We start from the raw sequence: 20,147 nt of genomic DNA on the forward strand, positions 1-20,147 counted from the left end.
ATAACTGATTGCAGTATGAGTGTTGCTGCTGACTTCACACACACACACACACACACAGTCACAGTGTGTATTGACGTGATAAAGAGAAGCAGACACGAGCTGTTGTACACTGCAGTACTCTATCTACTGTAAAGGAAGCTCTCTGCACTTATTCTGAACAGAACAGTAAGAACTACTGAAAGCTCAGACATTTCAGTATGAATGAGACCGAAGGACTGCGCTTCAGGAAGCTGAATAGACCTCAGATTTTAACAGACGATTCGCGTGAACCTCAGAACAAAAGCACGAGGTGAGCCGGTTGCTAGCTTTACTATTAAAGTAGTTAGATTTTTTTTTCTTTGTCTTAAGCTAGAGTTAAAACCCTAAAGGTGATTGGAATTGGTTTACATATGTTACCATTGTAGAGAAGGAATAAAACATCCAGCTAAGAAAGTTCGACGTCTGTATATAGTTTACATTCATTAGCTGTATATAGTTTACATTCATTAGCTGTATATAGTTTACATTTACTAACTGTATATTTTACATTTACTAGCTGTATATAGTTTACATTTACTAGCTGTATGTATTTGGCTTCATAGTTGTTTAACTATTTTGTAGGAACTTGTTTCTTTGACTATCTCTACGGTTATTAGTTAGGACGAGAATCTTCTTCAGATGATCAGATGATGGAACATCTTGGAGCAGTGTGATTGCTCACTTCATCACACACACGCGTGCACACACACATTGAGGGAATATCTTGAGAAGCTCTGTCAAAGGCACACTGAAGCTGTTCTGGCAGCTCATTTCAGCTCCCAAGTCATTGCTAGGAGATCTGATTGTGCGTGTTTTCAATCTAGGTCATATATCATATTATATATCATTGTAATTGTTTAAGTGCATACATCATATAAATTTCAGCACATACAGTGGGAAGGTTTTCCGTGTCACTCTGCTGTCTCTGGCTGTGTTCCTGATTCTCCCAGTCCTGGTGGTCACTTTTCTCCTGGACTCCCCCATTCAGCCAGAAGCATTCAGGTATACTATGAAGTTAATGGAGATGAATTCAGAAAATACATACACATTTGTTTTTGTTTGTTTGTTTGTTTTTAGTTTCACATGGCTTGGAGCCCTGCTGAAAATAAACCCCAATAGAAACACTCGTAGAATTTGTAATGGTTTTAATGGTTATAATCGGAATTGTGTTGGTTTTAATGGAAACTGTAATGGTCCCTCTGGGTCTCTACTGGTAATTTGTTGCCTTCTATTGGTGGCATGTTTTGTCTAGTGGAAACCATTAAGGACCAGTAATGTTAATGGTCTGTAATGATATTTGTATTGAAAACCATTAGCATTTCTGTGATGGTTTCTATTGTCTTTTTCAGCAGGGAGGAAGCACATGCTATCCTCCTTGGATAGTTGCTGCCATATGGTAGGCAAGAGCTAGCTAGTGGGAGATTATTGTCAAACAAATTGAGGAGGAATTTGGTTAAAACTAAAGTAGGGAAATCATCAAATTGTTCTGTATGTGTAAGATCTTACTCAACATACTGTCATTTCAGCTCTGTTCTGTTATATGCTTATATGTAGGACATGACATGACATGATCAGTCTTGTTCAGAAATGTCACATAAGCAATAACTTGTAATGTTTCCTTGACTTTTGTTTGGTTCTTTGTGGGTGTTTAGCAAAGAGAGCTTTTCTCATTTTCAAAAGACTGAATCAGTTGTTTAAAGTTTTCTTTAATGCACTGACATGTTGTGGATGTTTCAAAATGTCAAACTGCACAGTTTCAGAGTACTTCCTCCATTTAATAATGCACCATATTTAAACGTGTCTGACCGGCTTTTTATTTGATCACTGTAGTACTTAAGATGCACATTTTCCCTATACATGCATTTCAGAGCTTAGATATAGTTCTTTGCTTTTAATAGATGACATTAATGTAGTAAATGTGTCTTTTTTTTCTGTGATAGTCTAGAGCTTCCTGCATTAACTGCCTCATACTGCTTGTTTTCTGGCTGAACCCCAGAAGCACTGCTGCATATTTATGTCAGACCGATCCACATTCATCTCTCAGTTCTGTGTCAGTGCTTAACGATTGATCTTGTTCCTGCTCCTGTTGGACACTGCAGTATGCCTCCACCAATGTTATTGCTTGTGCTGGGAATTGTTTTCCCCAAGAAACCAAGCCTTAACTAATGTTCTCTCCTTTTTATGCACTTTTGTTTTGTTTGTTTGTTGTTTTTAAATAGTCTCAATGAGCCACCGCTCATGACTGGTTGCTTTGAACCCAACCTAAAGCTTAGACAAGCAGAAAGACTGTTTGAGGACCAGCTCATTGGCCCTGAATCCATTGCTAATATTGGAGGTCAGTACAGTGTGATCTGTCATTCATTGTCTTTCACCCATTTTGTCCTTGTGTAAGGAGCAGTGCTACATTAGTAGTAACAGCCAAGTGGGGCAGAGGTCACCTGCCTGTGATGTCTGTCTGGTTAAACTATAATGTCTCATTCTTTGGCAGGCTGTTTTGTCTGTATTTTTACTGCTTGTATTCAGTCATATGCTCATGTCTAATGTTTTTTTTCTTGAATGACCGTTTTTAATGTTCAACGTTTTACAGCAGATTTTTTTTCCCCTTGCAGATATTCTGTACACTGGTACTGCAGATGGAAGGATTGTGAAAATTGATGGGAGGAAAATCAATGTTGTGGCAACTCTGGGCAAGCCTCCATGTGGTAAGCGAAAAGGACAAATTTAACTGTTTCCTCACTGGCCGCGTTGCAACATTTTACTATGGAGCAAGTCTTTGTCAATAGATCTGAGAATGTTAATGGACAATTTCCAACTGATACAGCATAGAGAAATTATTTGTCATTCACTGTCATAATTAGATTTCTCACTCACACTCCTAAAATGAATCACTTTATAGCTGAATAGGTTTGAAGGTTGTTTGTCCTGAAAGGTAGGTCCTTGAGGATGCATGTCTGTTTTTTCATGCCTGTAATGTCATGTGAGATTGAGAGCTACTATAAAATATAAATACTGTAAAATATTGAGATCTTTACCAAAACACAAGGATCATACCCAAATAAGAATACATTATGTAAATTGAACAGATAATGTTTTTTAAACAGAAACAAATATTGATATAAATAGGAAGTGCTTTATTTGTTTTTTTTTTAGAAAGCTTGTCAGAAAAGTTCACAGAGGTATGTATCGGTACTGGTATCGCACATACGCTATATGGCCAGTAGTTTGTGGACACCTCACACCATAACACCCATATGTGTTTTTTGAACATCCCATCCCACAGCTAGTCTCCTTTTGCTGTTACAACAGCTTCCACTCTTCTGGGAAGGCTTTCCACTAGATTTTGGAGAGTGTCTGTGGGGATTTGTACTCATTCAGCCACAAGAGCATTAGTGAGACTTGCACCGATGTTAGGTGAGGAGGCCTGGTGCGCCGTTGGCGTTCAAATTCATCCCAAAGGTGTTCAGAAGGGTTGGGGTCAGGGCTCTGTGCAGCTTTGTGTCCATTTGAGTTCTTCCACTCCAGCCTTAGCAAGCCATGTCTTCATGGACCTTGCTTGAAACATTGGAACAGGTTTGGGCCTCTTAATTCCAGTGAAGGCAAAGTGTAATACTACAGCATACAAAGAGTTTCTATACAATTGGGTTGTGGCAACAGCTTTGGGGAAAACTCATATATGGTTGTGTTGGTGTAATTTCATGTGGGCTGTCTGGTATGAAGCTCAAATTAACATCCAGCTGCCTGTGGTAACTGCCTGGTCAGGGTTATTGTGGTTTATATTAGACTACTAGCTTGGTTATGTTTTGGGAAATGGAACCAACTAAATCCATTAGAAAACATTGTGGGCAGGTACCAACTAAAAATAATAACTATAATAATAATAGTTCCATGCACATCTCTAGTTGAGACCAATTATGAACTCGAGTGATGAAGTGAGAAGTACTGAATGAGGAGAATTCACAGTCCATGCTGTGAGTGCTGCATTACACCCCTAACAACTTCCTCAATAAAAGCAGCTTGCTTAATGAACCGTATTTTCAACATGTGATGTACAGTAAACAAGCAGCCAACAGTTGTTTCACTTTTCTTTCCTTTCTGTAAAGGGTCTCCTGAGCAGGAGCATGTTTGTGGACGGCCGCTTGGAATCAGAGTGGGTCCGAATGGCACCTTGTTTGTGGCTGATGCCTACCTGGGTCTATTTGAGGTTAATCCTGTCACAGGTTAGATTTTAAAAAAAAATATTTAAAAAATCTTTCTTTTGTAGTTTTTCTCTTTTCCCATCCCATTTCTCTAGAGTTTTAATCAAGCTTAATCTTTTTTTTTTTTTTTAATTTTTTTATCCTGAGCACTTCCAACAAGGTCAAAGAAAAAAGACATTTCTACTGATATTTTACAGGGAAATAAAATAAAAATAATTTGTAATCTCCTCATTTATAAGTCATTTTGGATTAAAGCGTCTGCTAAATGAATACATATAAATAACAGCCATAGTCTGATCATCACCAAACAATACTCAAATGTGACAATTAATATCAGCCAAATCCACCCAAAGAGACACCCAACATTTTGTTTATATTATGTTTATATGTTAATCAATACTGTCAAACAATCTCCTAAATTTTAAGTCTTAATCTTCAATATCACACAAACTAGATAAGTGACATTCTGTGCACTGACACATTATTTTAATGAGCCCAACCATATGCAGCCTCACTTTATTCTGGAGAATATACAGTATAGTAGAATCCTTCTTTCTCACTTTCCTCAAAGGATCATACTGTTGCCTTGTTAAAGTCCCTGTATTAATGTCTCCATGTCCTACTCCTCTGCCTTTTGCCTTCAGGTGAGACAACACTTCTAGTGAGCACCAAGATGATGGTCGGGGGTCGACGTCTCTCATTTGTCAATGACCTGGATGTGACACAGGATGGGAAGAAGGTGTATTTCACTGACTCCAGCAGCAGGTGGCAGCGTAGGGACTTCATGAAACTCATCATGGAGGCCACAGCAGATGGCAGGTAAGTGTGATTTAAAAATTCCCTACTGACTCCAGTGAGTTTACAGCTTTGATTTTACTGTAGATTCAGGTAATATTGTTTTTAATGCACTTTGCTGCTACAGTTAATAATGTGTATGTATATGTGTATATGGGGCACTGGTGCCTTGGCGGTTAAGGCTCTGGGTTACTGATCGGAAGGTCGGGGGTTCTAGCCCCAGCACTGTCAAGCTGCCACTGTTTGGTCCTTGAGCAAAGCCATTAACCCTCTCTGCTCCAGGGGCGCTGTATCATGGCTGACCCTGCGCTCAGACCCCAGCTTATTGACAGGCTGGGGTATGCGAAGAAAACAATTTCACTGTGCTCTACCGTATTACTGTATATGTGACCAATAAAGACTCATTATTTATATATATTAGTGGCAAGAAAAAGTATGTGAACCTTTTGGAATTTCATGGTTTTCTGCATAAATTTGTCATAAAATGTGATCTGATCTTCATCTAAGTCAAGGGTATTGACAAATATAATGTGCCTAAAATAATAACACAAAATAAATTCTGATCCCTCATGTCTTTATTGAACACACTCATTCAACATTCAAAATGGCAGTGGAAAAAGTAAGTGAACCCTTAGAATTAATAACTGGTCCCCCCCCCCCCCCCGGCAGCAATAACCTCAACCAGGCGCTTCCTGCAGCTGTGGATCAGACCTGCATATCGTTCAGGAGGAATTTTTGCCCATTCTTCCTGGCAGAACTGCTCTGTCATATTCTTTGGACTTCTCAGGTGTATGGCTTTCTTCAAGTCATTCCATAGCACCTCTATAGGCTTGAGGTCTGGGCTCTGACTTTGCCACTCCATAGGTGGATTTTTTTTTTCTGAAGCCATTCTGTTGTGGACTTGCTCCGGTGTTTTGGGTCGTTGTCCTGTTGCATCATCCAACTTCTACACAGTTTCAGCTGACGTACAGACATTCTCACATTATCCTGAAGATTTGTCTGATATACTTGGGATTTCATCTTCCCCTCAATGATTGCAAGCTGGCCAGGCCCTGATGCAGCAAAGCAGGCCCAAATCATGATGTTTCCTCGACCATACTTTATGGTTGGGATGATGTTTTCATCATGATATGCTGTGCCCTTTCTATGCCAGATGTAGTGCTGTGTGGTGTTTCCAAACAGTTCAATCTTAGTTTCATCAGGCCACAAAACATTTTGCCAATACTGCTGTGGAGCGTCAGTGTGCTCTTTTGCAAACTTCAGGCGTGCAGCAATGTTCTTTTTAGTAAGCAGTGGCTTCCTTTGTGGTGTCCTGCCGTAGATACCCTGCTTGTTCAATGTTTTACGTATTGTACACTCATGAACAGAGATGTTAGCCAGTTCCAATGATGCCTTCAAATCTTTGGCTGCCATTCAGGGTTGTTTCTTTACCTCATTGATGAGTCTTCGATGTGCTCTTGGTGTCATTTTGACTAGGCTCCCAATTCTTGGTAGAGTAACAACAGACCCAAAGTGTCTCCATTTGTAAAATGTTTGCCTAAGTGTAGACTGGTGAATTTCTAAAGTCTTTGAAATCACTTTGTGACCCTTGCCAGCTTAATGTAAATCAACCATTCTTGATCGTAGATCCTCTGAAAGCTCTTTTTGGCGAGGCATGGCTCACATAAGCATGTGCTTCTTGTGCAGAGCAAACTCCAAAAGTTTGAGGGGTTTTTATCAGTCAAAGTAGCTGTGGTCCACACCTCCATGGTGTGTATTATTGGGTGTATTATTTTAGACACATTATATTTGTCAATACCCTTGACTTGATGAACATCAGATCACATTTTATGACAAATTTATGCAGAAAACCATGAAATTCCAAAAGGTTCACATACTTTTTCTTGCCACTGTGTGTGTGTATGTGTGTATGTAATATTAATTTATATATATATATATATATATATATATATATATATATATATATATATATATATATATATATATATATATAAAATATATTATTTTGGTTATTATTATTTTATTATTATTTTGGTTATTATGGTTGCTGATACTAATTTGTTTTTTTAGGGTTCTGGAGTATGATACTGAGACTAAAGAGGTTGCTGTTATGATGGAGAACTTGCGCTTCCCTAATGGTATTCAACTCCTTCCAGATGAAGAGTCTGTTCTTGTTGCTGAAACTACGATGGCAAGAATAAGGAGGTAGGTTTCCATCTTACTGTTTGGTGGGTGTGTGGGCTATATTGTAAAAATGGACTTTGTTTTTGATGTGTTTTTGCAGCAAGTTTGAAAAATGTGAACTCAATGCCATTTCTTTAGTTCAACAGTGACAAAAGCCTCACTATATTACTATGTTATTTAACTCAACTGGCTATATCTCTGTCACGTGAGGTATTCATCTGAATAACTGTGATTAGCCAATGGCTGAAATTAACGAACAGTGCTAGCAAATATTTCAGATGATGCTTTTGAATAATGCAGTTTAATTGTACGTTGACCAACATACAGTGTTGTGAAAAAGTATTTTCACCATCCTGATTTCTTCTGGTTTTGTATTATAACTCATACTAAATAGTTTTAGATCTTCAAATGAAATACAAGATAAAACAAAGGCAATCTGATTAAACAAATAATACAGTTTTTATTATTTTTTTTATTGAAGCGAAAAAAAGTTATCCAACACTATTTGATTCCTTAAACTTAAAATCTGGTTGTGTGATCTTTAGCAGCAATAACTGCAACCAAATGTTTCCGATAACTGGAGATTAGTGTTTCACAGTGTGGAATATTGGCCCACTGTTCTTTGCAGAACTGCTTTAGTTCAGCCATACTGGAGGGTTTTCAAGTATGAACTGACCTTAAACGTTAAGGTCCTGCCACAGCATCTCAATTGGTTCAAGTCAGGACTTTGACAATGCCACTCAAGAACTTTTGTTTTTTTGAGAAGAAAGAACAAATTTTGTTTTTTTGAGCCATTCAGAGGTGGACTTACTCCTATGATTTGAATCATTGTCTTGCTGCATAATCCAGTTGTGCTTGAGTTTCAACTTACGGCCTGAAGACCAGACATTCTCCTTTAGAATTTTCTGGTAAAGAGCAGAATTTATGTTTCCCTCAATTATTACAAGTTGCCCAGGCTCTGATGCAGCAAAGCATCCCCACACCATCACACTTCCACTATCATGCTTGACCTTAGGTATGATGTACTTTTTGTGGAATTCTGTGTTGGTTTATGCCAGATGTAACTGGACCCCTGTTTTCCAAACAGTTCCACTTTCGACTCATCAGTCCACAGAATATTCTCCCAAAAGGTTTGAGGATTATCAAGATGTGTTTTGGCAAAATTCAGACAAGCCTTAATGTTCTTCTGGGTTAGCAGTGGTTTTCACCTCGCCATTCTTTCATGGATGCCATTTTTTCCCATTATCTTTCTGATAGTGGAGACAGTGACATTTATTGATGCAAGAGGCCTATCGGTCCTTTGATGTTGTCCTTGGCTCTTTCTTGACTTCCTGGATGAATAGTTGGTGTACTCTTGGAGGAATTTTGGAAGGTCTGCCACCTTTGGGAAATTTCACTACTATGTCTGTTTCTCCATTTGGAGATAATGGCTCTCACTGTGGTTCTTTGGAGTCCCAGAGCTTTTGAAATAGCTTTATAGCATCAGCATTACCAGACTGATGTATTTCAATCACCTTCTTCCTCATCGTTTCTGGAATTTCTTTCAATTTTGGCATAGTGTGTTACTGGGTAAGACCTTTTAACCAAATTCATACTGTTGAAAAAGTTCTATTTAAGTTTTGATTTGATTGAAAAGGGTTTGCAGTAATCAGGCCTGGTTGCTTCTAGTCCAGCTGAACCCCATTATGAATGCAGTTTTATAGATTTGGGGAATTAGTAACTACAGGGGCAAACATATTTTCACATTATCATTACAGGTGATATATTTTATAGTATTTTATATATTGATATATTTTGATAGTTTTTATCATTTAAAAACTGAATTTTGTGATTACTCAGGTTGCCTTTGTTTTATGTTGCTTGCAGTAGTGGCTTGGGGGTTCAAGCCCCGGCACTACCAAGCTGCCACTGTTGGGTCCTTGAGTAAGGCCCTTAACCCTCTCTGCTCCAGTGGTGCCGTAACATGTCTCTAACTCCAACTTCCTGGCATGATTGGGTATGCAAAGAAAAGAATTTCACTGTGCTGTGACCAATAAAGACTCATTATCGTTATCTTAGATTTTGTTTAATTTCTGAAACAATTTAGTATCAGATATACACAAAAATAGCAGAAATGAAATACTTTTTCACAGCACTGTATACAGCACAATCAAAAAACCGATTATGTCCCAAAACTGAATACTAAATAGTAGGCTACTCCACTAGCAGGTGATGCATATACTATTTTAATATAGTATTTAGTTTGCTAGCATGTGATTTGGGTCAGTACACCCAGCTGTATGTTTAGTGTGTGCAGTGACACTCCAAATGACTAGTGAAACTAGCCTAGAGAAATGTAGCATTGCTGCTGCAAAGCAGCGTATTAATCCTCCCAAATGTAAACATCAGTTACCAATGGGTTAAATACATTTTCAGTTATTCTCCAACTGCTTTTCAAACTCCTTATGTTCACAACATGGCTCAATTCACTCAGAACAGCTTACAGGTCAGTATGACTGCACATAGCTGACTTAGCTTGGGGCTTAATGACCTTAAAGAATGAATCAGTATATTCTTGCATAGGTTAGAAACAGCGACAGTCTGCAAATTACTGATTTCAAAACACTAATCTGTAGGTGTCTTGCAACATGATTTGCAATATGCAATGCAAACTAATGAATGTTAATGAACATTTGGGGTCTGCTTTATGAAAATTAATGGGGCAGGTCATGGAAAATGGTCTTTAAGCTGGAAAGGTAGGAAAGGCAAAGATGTCATTTAAGCAGCTTGAGATGTGTTTCATGTTTGGTTTTTAAATCTGCAGTTTGTGGCAAATGCTTGAAATGCTTTGTAAGAATTTGTTCTTATTTTTTCTTACTCTTCCCTAAAGCACTGATAAACTAGGGAGAGTTCTCATATTCTTACTGAATTTACCAGATTAAATTAGCTTTGCCTTCTGCTTTCCCTTTCCCATTTTTCCTCACGCTTGTATGTTATTCACACGTTTATTTCAGAGGTTCCCTTGTTCGCCTGCAGTCGATTGAATGTCGTCTAAAATTCTATCCTGTCAACCTTACTACTTTCCTACTTTATCACTTAGAGATGAGTTCTCTATGTAGTTTTGCTCCGCCCCTCTCGCTGATCTCATACTGCTCACGTCTGCTGGAGGCAGTGTGAGTCTCCTGACCACACACACACACACACACACACACACACACAAGCTTTACCTGGATGAATGATGCAAGCTTGCTGTTGCCTAGGTAACAGAATCCTTCATTAAGCGTCCAGAGCTGAGAGACAAATGGCACGTTTGTTCTATTAGTGAAGCTAGTTTGGGCATAACAAGGGGAAATGTAGGAAATGCTCTTGTGTAGATGCAAATTTAATGTTGTGGGTAAGATAAAGTTTGTTACATGGGGAACTGGAATGATTAATGTTAGTCAGTATTTGATTCAAATAGGGCTGAAGGAACCCAATCACACACTAAATTATGAAGTTTTTATTGATAGTTAACCACATTACTGGGGAGACTTTTTACATTGTTTGTGAATTTAGAAGATTAAATTAGATCCTTGTAAAAGGTCCCTGGTGAGCTATGATTGAGAATTCATGTTTCTGGTCAGCTACATGGGATCAGTAATCAGAGAAACAGTTCAGTTTATAAGGTACTGTCTAAGTGAACATAGACAGTCATATAAGACCATGTCATATTAAGGTCATGACTTCACATTAAACAGCACTTTCCTTTTTATGAATAAAGAACAGAAGTATACGGTTATTACATACTATATATTATAACATGACTAGTATAACTACAGCAGTTTTAATAACTTCAGTCTTTACTCTCCAAGATTGTGGGTGATTTTCATTTTCTGTATTGCCCAAAGAATTCACGTGGCTGGTCTCAATAAGGGAGGCATGGACACTTTTATAGAAAACTTGCCTGGCTTCCCTGATAACATCCGCCGCAGCTCCTCTGGTGGTTACTGGGTGGCCATGTCTGCCATCCGGCCAAACCCTGGCTTCTCCATGCTCGACTTCTTGTCACAAAGACCCTGGATTAAAAATGTCATATTTAAGGTAAGTGAATTACCCATGCATGCTGCCTTACAAAATTATTAGCACCCTCAATAAATAGCCACAATGAAATTTAAAGGAAAATTTTATTTATTTATATATATATATATATATATATATATATATATATATATATATATATATATATATATATATATATATATATATAAAAATATAAATATAAATATAAAACCACAACAACTTTATTTTATCTGTTTGCTTCATTGCCCCAATGTTTAAAAATGTGTTTGGATTGTTGTCCTACTGGAAGAGCTAACCATGAGTTTTAGTGTCCTGGAAGAGACAGTGAGATTTTAATTTGGAAAAAAATCATCTAAGGCCTCATTTATAAAACTTTGGAAAGCTAATATTTAGGTCCCCAGAAAAGAATAATTGTTTATTAATACACAATAAGCATATAAATAGGGTGGATTTGTGTTCTTTTATGACTGTTTGTACAAACACTAGTTGAATCAATATCAAAACAGGAGCATTTTGGAATGTGAATAATCTAATCTCACTATTAAATAAAATGTCTAGATGTACTGGCCCATTCAGTCAACTAGGTTAATCCAAGCCAATTAATCATCAAATCACATGCACATTTATGGAGTTATAGTAGTTTCTCCTTTAAAAAAAAAAAAAAAAAAAAAAAGTAATTCTCTGACAGAACCTGCGTGCATTCAATTTTCCTGATTATGCTTCAGAAAATCAGCAAATGTTGCCACTTGCATTTGGATATTGGCCTGTTTGATATGTGGGTGAGAAAACATTTATACCTTCCTATATGGCTGGCACGATATGGGTCAGGGATGACTGTTATGCCAGACCTCATCAGCCCTTGTTGAAAAGTTCACATTGCAAATATCTCAAAATTGTCAGTGCCTTGTTAGATAGGTTCATAGGGATTGCATGATGTTCGCATGATGATCTCTCCAGTGCTGGCTGTAATTCAGAACAGAAAGCGAAGTAGATGTCCCTTGGGAACATAAGACAGTCATTATTTTAAGCCAAAAAAAATCTTTTAAAAAAAGAAGGGGCTGTACTTTTTTGGAAGGGGCTGTACACATACATATGACCTGGGATTACATGTGGACGTCGGTTAACTCTAGGGTACTTGACACATTTCATAAACACTCTATTTCAGTTATGACCTCAGAGTTACAGTCATGTGAAAGAGTATACCCTATGAGTATACCCTATGGAAATTGTAGGCGTTTTTGACATATTTGGACAAGCAAACATTTGATCCTCTTTAAATCATTGCCTATTAATGAAGTTAGTATACTTGGGGAAAAAACACAAGGAAAATTAGGTTTTTCAATCATTTATTCAACAGAAATATCAATGTGATATTCTTCTGTGGAAAAAGTAAGTACCCCCTTGGCCTCAGAAGCTAGTATTGCCCCTCTTTGCCTATATGCTCATTGGCACATTCTAATCTTGCAAAGCTTTTTCCTGGCACACCTCCCATGCAAGTCAAATTTGTGCAATCTCTTCCTGATTGTAGAAGCATGCACTTTGACAGCTGCAAGACTTAATAACAGATACTGTGATGAAATTTTGCGGTTCATGGAGACTTCTTTTTGCATCATCTGCTCTTGGGCTGAATTTGCTTGTACGGCCAGTCCTGGACAGATTGGCAATCGTTTGAAATCTGTGCCATTTGTAGATGATTTTCTTTAGGGTGAAATGATGTATTTCAAATAATTTGGAGCTCTTTTTAAATCCTTTGCCAGACTCATAGGCATCCACAACCTTTTTTTCTGAACACCTTATAGAACTCTAGATCTTGGCATGATGACACCACACCTCAATAAAAAAAGTGAACACCACACACTAGATATGAGAGGGATATAAATAAGACAGGTTCCACCTGCATTTCCTAAGCAGACTCTAATCACTGGTACCCAATCTTAAACACCTGATTCAAATTTTTTGGATTTGAAGGTGTGATAAATGTAGGGGTGTACGTACTTTTTCCATGTGACTGATCTGTTTTTTGTTAATTTAAATTATGAAAATTACCACAAGATGTCAATTTTGTGTGTCATTTGATATCAACTTTATTAATAGGCACTGTTTGAAAGAGGATGTCAAAAAGGCCAACAATTTCCATGGGGTGTACTTACTTTTTCACAAGTCATTCATCGCCCTTTTAGTGTAAATGGTTATTTAAGGTGTGAAGCTTTTTTTTTATATATATATATATATATATATATATATATATATATATATATAGAGCCATTGTCTCATTTGTGAAGGTCAGCATCCTTTCTCATTTTGGGTATTCTCTGATTTTTTGCCAAGCTGATTGATAACACAATGTCTAGTCCGTCTGTCATCTCATATTTATACCCCAGTGAAATAAGATGCCATGGTGACCACAAAAGTGTTCCTAATGGTTCATTTTTCCTTAAAAAGATTAAATATTAATGTCAATCATTGTTGGTGTATCAAAACAATTTTCTGGGTTCTAGTAATTGATTGTTTTACTTCACTGAAATAATGTATTCCTCTCATATTTTTAGTTTATAAATAGCAGTGGTATTTTAATTTCCCCCATTTCCTGTTTTGCCCATCTCTACCAAGGATGCTAACAATTCTGAAGGCTACTGTAGCATTTTCATATCAGTGATGCTAGGTGTTTTTTGTTCTAGCTTTCACGTTGATGACTGTTCAATTATTCAGCACACTAAATATTTACTCTGGAACTGAGAACATTTATGAAGCATGGTTCTCACATCCAGGGATGTTAAAATCACTTTTATATGATGTGGTGGGAATTTGTAAGATAGTAGCAGGGTCCTTGGTGCTAGCTCATTCTCAGTTTGTCTGTGCGTTTTCAGCTCTTCAGCCAAGAAACACTAATGAAGTTTGTGCCACGCTACAGTCTGGTGGTGGAGCTGCAGGATGGAGGAACGTGTGTGCGGAGTTTCCATGACCCTCATGGCACTGTGGCGGCCTACATCAGTGAAGCCCATGAGCATAATGGTCACCTTTACCTGGGATCTTTCCGCTCTCCTTACCTGTGTAAACTTGACTTGAGCAAAGTGTAAAACAGTCCTACAGTAACATAGGACTATATGTCACAGGTATTTCCTGGGGCTTCTTTATCAGTTGTGTTACATATCCTCAAGAGTCAGTAAACCCTTTTTGTGCCCTCTCCCATAATCCTCTGCTGAATTGAGGATCCTGAGTCCTTCACACCCATTCCTGCATTTAATACAGATGCTGTCATTCAGCTTTGACTCATGTTTAGGTTTTTGTTCTGCTGAGCCATGTGACTATTTTAATTCTCCCTTTTTATGTTGAATGATGTGTATATATGTATATAAGCATGCCTGCAGATGTCAGCTTGCTTTATTTAAAAGAGGTGCCATTTCTATATTTGTTTTGCTCCTATGACAGGAGGTGCACAGTGTTTGCACTGTGATCTTTTATTTTACATTGGACTGTCATCTGACCCTTAAAATAGAGCTGCTGATTTACTTGAAAACTTTGCCACAGAAGTATCAGTGCAGATGATGACTTGTGAAATTCATAACTTCTAGTTGCAGGACTGAAATGTAACTGTGGAATGAAGAAACAGTATTTTACAAATCCATTGCTTTACCTTACAAAATTGACATTAGATATGTTTGAGCATCTCTGAGCTTCAGTTTGCAAAGCTTTCCGTTTGAGCTTCCGATCATTTCAGCTCTGAATAAGGAACTAGCAATTAGCAATAATTTCCTGTTGAATGCTTATGCCAATTAGTGAATTGTTTTAACTGTCTGTGGTAGCATTCATAGCAGCTACTACATAGCGTGTACAACATACATACATACATACATACATACATACATAAATAAATAAATGTACCTGTTGTACAAACACGTCCATATCTTCCGCTGAACAGTATTGTGGTGCTAAAGCTAGAGACTACACAAGATCTGGCTTAATATGAAAGATGGATGCAGTGCATTTCAAAAACAGCTGCATGACTGAATCTTAAAGCAACCTCTTTCAGTCCCTCCAGGACTTTTGCAATGGCAGAAATTAACGCAAAATCAAGCAAACTCTGCAATATTCAGGGGAGCTTGTCATTTCTCAAAATTACAGCAGATTTTCCACAGATTTGGGCCAAGACACCACGTGATACCATCACAACACACATTCAGCAAAAAGCAGTCTTCAATTCACGTGTCGAACATGAATACAGCTAAAATTTCTCATTTCATCACTGTGAAAGTCCATGCAAAACAATTTCGTGCCATTGCAATTTAGCCAATTCAAGAAGTTTTCTTCAAAAAACATCACAATCAAGCATCTTTGGCCTCAACAATCACAAAAAAAAACTGTACGGACTGATCTTTATTACCCAACATAGTAGTACCCAACATAGCTCTAGCATAAGCTTTTCTCTTACAGAAGATTACAACCAGACTATATATTCCAGCTATATGATCAGGACAGACAATAACTAGGCATTATGCATGATCATTGAAGGTACGTTTCAATTATACATACCAATTGAGTATTTTATTCTTAGCCAATTAACTCAAATTCAAAGCACATTCAGATGCATAGTTATTAGTAATACTTGTTTGAAGGAAGGCAAAGGAAATATGTGGTCTTCATCGTCTTCTGCCATGGTATGGCCCACACTTCAAAGTTACAGCGAAAAGTCTGAAATATATAAACACAAAACGTTTGTCCTAATATGTTTAGAAATAGCAGCATTTGATACTAATGATAAAAGATTGAATATTGAATAAAACTTAATGAAATGAACTGCAGTGAACTTTATCTAAAGACTATCCAAAGACTATCTAGGCATCAAGTTGTGTATGCCATAATTATTAGAACTGTATTTAATATTTTCACACTCTTCCCTCTTGATTTCCAACACATTTTTAAGCAGAAAACACGTTTCACCTGTTGCAATGCATCATCTTTTGGCTGGAAGTCACATTTAGCAAGGTCAGCATTAGCCTCTCTCTTCTTACACATAGTCCGAGATATCTCAATTTTGAGAATGTACTTTATACCTTTGACAATCTGTGATAAAGAAAACAAATAGGGTAGTATGGGCAGTGTGATGTTACTTTTAGTATATTTCACACCTGAAGACTTATACAAGAGGTAGATTGGAGGTCTTACTTGTCTTTGTGCCTTATCAATGGCTGAAGCCTTAAAAAAGAAGGCATCATTGGACTTATTGTTGAAGGAGTAGGTTGCAGTAAGGACAGCCATTTGAACTTCTGTATCATTCTTACTGACATTTTGTGGTTTGCCTGGAGCTGGCCCATTAGCAAAGATACGAACTGGAGATTTTTCTGAAAGAGTTTCAATAATGTACAGTTATGAAATTATCCTGTTGAAAAATAAAAACAGTAGAAACTCATAGAATTTGTAATGGTTTTAATGGGAATTGTTTTGGTTTTAATGGAAAGTGTAATGGTTCCTCTACTGGTAGTTTGTTGCCTTCTATTGATGGCATGTTATGTCTAGTGGATGCCATTAAGGACCAACAATGGTAATGATAATAGTTTTAATGGTTAACAGCAGATGGTTTGTAATTGTATTTTTAGTGGAAACCAACTAATTTCCAATAGAATAGAAAGTTTACTCTCCATATTTGTACGGTCAATGAGCAAACTCTGTTCAGGAAACCATTGCAGAGCAATGAAAGAAGGTGAAAATAATAGCATTTCCATGTATAATGGGAAAACTTACAGTGCTTTTACAGTGGTGAAAGAAAAGACTGATTTGTCACCAGGCTTCATCATTTTTGAAAAGGGGTAAATCAGGAGCGCCAAGACATCACATACTATCCGAAATTCAAGGATTCATTCCCACCCAAGAGTGAAATATATGAGAGAAAAGTATTCAAGGGTTAAAATTGGTTCAAAAAGCCCAGCAATCACTTTTCACAAAACTCATCAAGAGAGCTAAAGCTGCTTCTGAGGCTTTCTTCAGTCTGTGTTATCTACAGTGGAGCTTGAAAGAAACTGTTAGAATTTTTACATAAATATGAACTAAATCAGATTTTTACAAGTCCAAAAAGTATACAAAGCCCAATTAAATAATGAGACAAATATTCTACAATATTCATTTATTTATTGAGGAGAATTATCCAATATCTCATATGTGAGTGGCAAAGGTATACGAACCTGTAGGTTTAGCAGTTAATTTGAAGGTGAAATTAGAGTCAGATGTTTTCAATCAATGGGATGACAATCAGGTGTGAGTGAGCACCCTGTTTTATTTGAGGAACAGGGATCTATCATAGTCTGATCTTCATAACATATGTTCGTGGAAGTGAGTCATGGCATGAACGAGAGATTTTTGAGGACCTCATAAAGAGAGTTGTTGATGCTCATCAGGGTGGAAAAGTTTACAAAACCATCTCTAAAGAGTTTGGACTCCACCAATCCACAGTCAGATAGATTGTGTACAAATAAAGGAACTCCAAGACCATTGTTCCCCTCCCCAGGAGTGGCTGACCCACAAAGATCACTCTAAGAGCAAGACGTGTAATAGTCTATGAGGTCACAAAGGAACCCTTGGTAACTTCTAAACAACTAAAGGCCTCTCTCACCTCTGGCTAATTTTGGCTAAAGTATCATGGTTTGGACCTGTTGTGCTGCATCTGGGCCAGGATGGCTTGCCATCTTTGATGGGACAATGAAGTCTGAAGTATACCAGAGAATACTAAAGGAAAACATCTGTTCATGAATTGAATCTCAAGAGAAAGTGGGCTATGCAGCGATGTTTTGGAATGGCCAAGTCAAAGTCCTGACCTTAAATCAACAGATACTGGAAACGTTCAGTTGTGGTTATTGCTGCATAACAGATAGTGAAAGCAAAAGGTTCACATATTTTTGCCACTCACAGATACATAATATTGGATTATTTTCCTCAAAAAATAAATGACCAAGTACAATAATTTTGTGTCATTTGTTTAATTGGGTTCTCTTTGTCTACTTTCAGGATTGAAAATCTGATGATGTTTTAAGTCATATTTATGCAGAAATATAGACAAATCTAAAAGGTTCACAAACATTCAAGCACCATTGTATTTCCTGATGAAGCACAACAAGCCCCTTTCATGATGGTGAGGTTTTTTGGTTTTTGTTTTTTTTAAAGTGTTGACAGTCACTGCTTACTGACCCCATTCATGCACTTTAAAAACAAAGACATACAAAATGGCAATTAACAGTGTGCTTCTTGGTCCAGCAACGGTAAAGAGAAGAGTAGATTTGTTATCTGAGGACATTTCTGATCAGATTCTCAAAAGATTTACACATGCATTTTCTAACCCTAAGTAACTCACACATATGACACCTGAACAACTGCATTATTCTCAACCTATACTCCACATTGCACTGTACTGACAGAGAGTACAGCCATCACAGTGATTAAATTAGACAAAAATATTAACCTCACTCTCTCTCTCTCTCTCATAATACACACCCTGTCATTTTATCAAGAAGACAGAAATTGTCTAAGGTACAAGCTGCACAGGTGCCTGTGTTACTATAGATAGTGGGACTATAGATTATATAATCCTGTTGGTATTTTGTTTCTTTTGGCACCATGTAGTGTGGTAAATCTTGTTCAAATTTTGACTTCCAAAGTCCAGAGTGAGCTTGTGCTCAAAAAGGTTGAAGACCACTGGTGTAAAGCATCAAATACACATGCTTTTAAAGGCATAGATTTTACAGTGGAACACTTTACAGGCAAGTTCTTGATGCTTACTAGCTTTGTTGAAAAGCAGACAATACAGCTTTCAAAGGCAAAGCAGGGCTGTTTCAATATTATAGGCTCTTAATCATAAAAACTCATAATAAACTCAATAATGAAAAGGCTGCAGTATATTTATGTATTTCTTACCAGATGAACAAAACCCAGCCAGTAGAAAGACTAGAAGCAGATGATAACAAGCGTCCATGGCTGTGCAAGTTCTCTCAGCTTTGCTCAGCTACTTCCTGTGGAGCAACACTTCAACCACCTTAACATAACTGATGCAGTCCCCCAACCGGCTTACCCACACCACGGCTAGAATGTTCCACTTAGACTAAACAACAAACAACGGTGAATTTAATTAAGTAATATCCTGTGAGACTAAGTGTTTTAGCTCTCACAGGATATTAATTAGTTTCAATGGTCACTACAGCTCACTACACTACAAAAAAAGCAACTATGAAAAGGGGAAAAAATGCAAATGATCCTGGCTAATTACTTAACTAAACCTGTAATGTGTTTACATTTCTATACTGATTAATTATTCTTTTTTTTATTGCCATTTGTGTGAACGTCACAGAGACCATCAATTAGAGAAGTGACTGAAACTAGAGTTTAATATGTAGACTCTGAAGGGACCCCTTGTGCTTTCCCACACATCCTGTGTTCAAAGAGTATGTAGACTCTCTCTCTCTCTCTCTCTCTCTCTCTCTCTCTGTAAGCCTCCACTAAACAGCTTGTCTGACCAATAAGTAAACCTCTCATAAATTAAATTCTAATTATATTGTAACATTGGTTGCAGTCAAGAGAGTTGGCTGGTGAAGAAACTATGGGGGAGAACTGTAGTTAGCTCCAGAAAAGCAACTTCCCACAATTCTAAAATGCTTGCTGGTTGGAAATCACCTCAGTCACACAGGGAAAGTTTGTGGAACCAGCAGCAATATGACCTTTATAACAGTTTTTTTTTTCCTTTTCTTTTCTTTTCTGAGGTCATTTACTTTTCAGTCAGAAAGTTTGTGAACGTGTTTGTGAACGTGTTTGAGTCGCCTCTGCTGTCACTGATTGTTGTTGCTATTTATCTTTTGTCAGCATGGTTTATTAAACGGCCTACAGCCATTACGCTTGTATGTTGTAGTATTTACATTTGTGTCCGGCAGGTGGCGCTGT

At 37.4% G+C, this 20,147-nt stretch overlaps 2 protein-coding genes across 2 annotated transcripts; one reads left to right on the plus strand and one right to left on the minus strand.

Annotated features, from left to right (window-relative positions):
• The first annotated feature begins 29 nt into the window (after positions 1–29).
• On the plus strand, positions 30–16,538 carry apmap (adipocyte plasma membrane associated protein). The gene is made up of 9 exons (XM_017463977.3): positions 30–289; positions 904–1,020; positions 2,238–2,353; positions 2,628–2,720; positions 4,119–4,235; positions 4,859–5,033; positions 7,080–7,214; positions 11,060–11,252; positions 14,099–16,538. The coding sequence occupies exons 1-9, from the start codon at positions 198–200 to the stop codon at positions 14,306–14,308; spliced, it is 1,248 nt and encodes a 415-aa protein (XP_017319466.1). The 5' UTR covers positions 30–197; the 3' UTR covers positions 14,309–16,538.
• On the minus strand, positions 15,591–19,566 carry LOC108263311 (cystatin-F). The gene is made up of 4 exons (XM_017463982.3): positions 19,131–19,566; positions 16,395–16,570; positions 16,170–16,292; positions 15,591–15,920 (listed from the first exon to the last, which is right to left on the minus strand). Exons 1-4 carry the CDS (start codon positions 19,186–19,188, stop codon positions 15,825–15,827), a joined length of 453 nt encoding a protein of 150 aa, XP_017319471.1. The 5' UTR covers positions 19,189–19,566; the 3' UTR covers positions 15,591–15,824.
• Between the last annotated feature and the right edge of the window lie 581 nt (positions 19,567–20,147).

The sequence above is a fragment of the Ictalurus punctatus genome, chromosome 3 (assembly GCF_001660625.3).
Source record: "Ictalurus punctatus breed USDA103 chromosome 3, Coco_2.0, whole genome shotgun sequence".
In the NCBI taxonomy this organism is placed as follows: Eukaryota; Metazoa; Chordata; class Actinopteri; order Siluriformes; family Ictaluridae; genus Ictalurus; species Ictalurus punctatus.

Excerpts from the sequence above, each read along its gene's own strand:
- apmap (XM_017463977.3), top strand. The coding sequence starts at position 198 with ATGAATGAGACCGAAGGACTGCGCTTCAGGAAGCTGAATAGACCTCAG. Across the intron at positions 1,021-2,237 it reads ATTCAGCCAGAAGCATTCAG|TCTCAATGAGCCACCGCTCA; the intron begins GTATACTATGAA and ends GTTTTTAAATAG. Across the intron at positions 2,354-2,627 it reads ATCCATTGCTAATATTGGAG|ATATTCTGTACACTGGTACT; the intron begins GTCAGTACAGTG and ends TTCCCCTTGCAG.
- LOC108263311 (XM_017463982.3), bottom strand. The coding sequence starts at position 19,188 with ATGGACGCTTGTTATCATCTGCTTCTAGTCTTTCTACTGGCTGGGTTT. Across the intron at positions 16,571-19,130 it reads GGCTGGGTTTTGTTCATCTG|AAAAATCTCCAGTTCGTATC; the intron begins GTAAGAAATACA and ends AAACTCTTTCAG. Across the intron at positions 16,293-16,394 it reads TTGATAAGGCACAAAGACAA|ATTGTCAAAGGTATAAAGTA; the intron begins GTAAGACCTCCA and ends TCTTTATCACAG.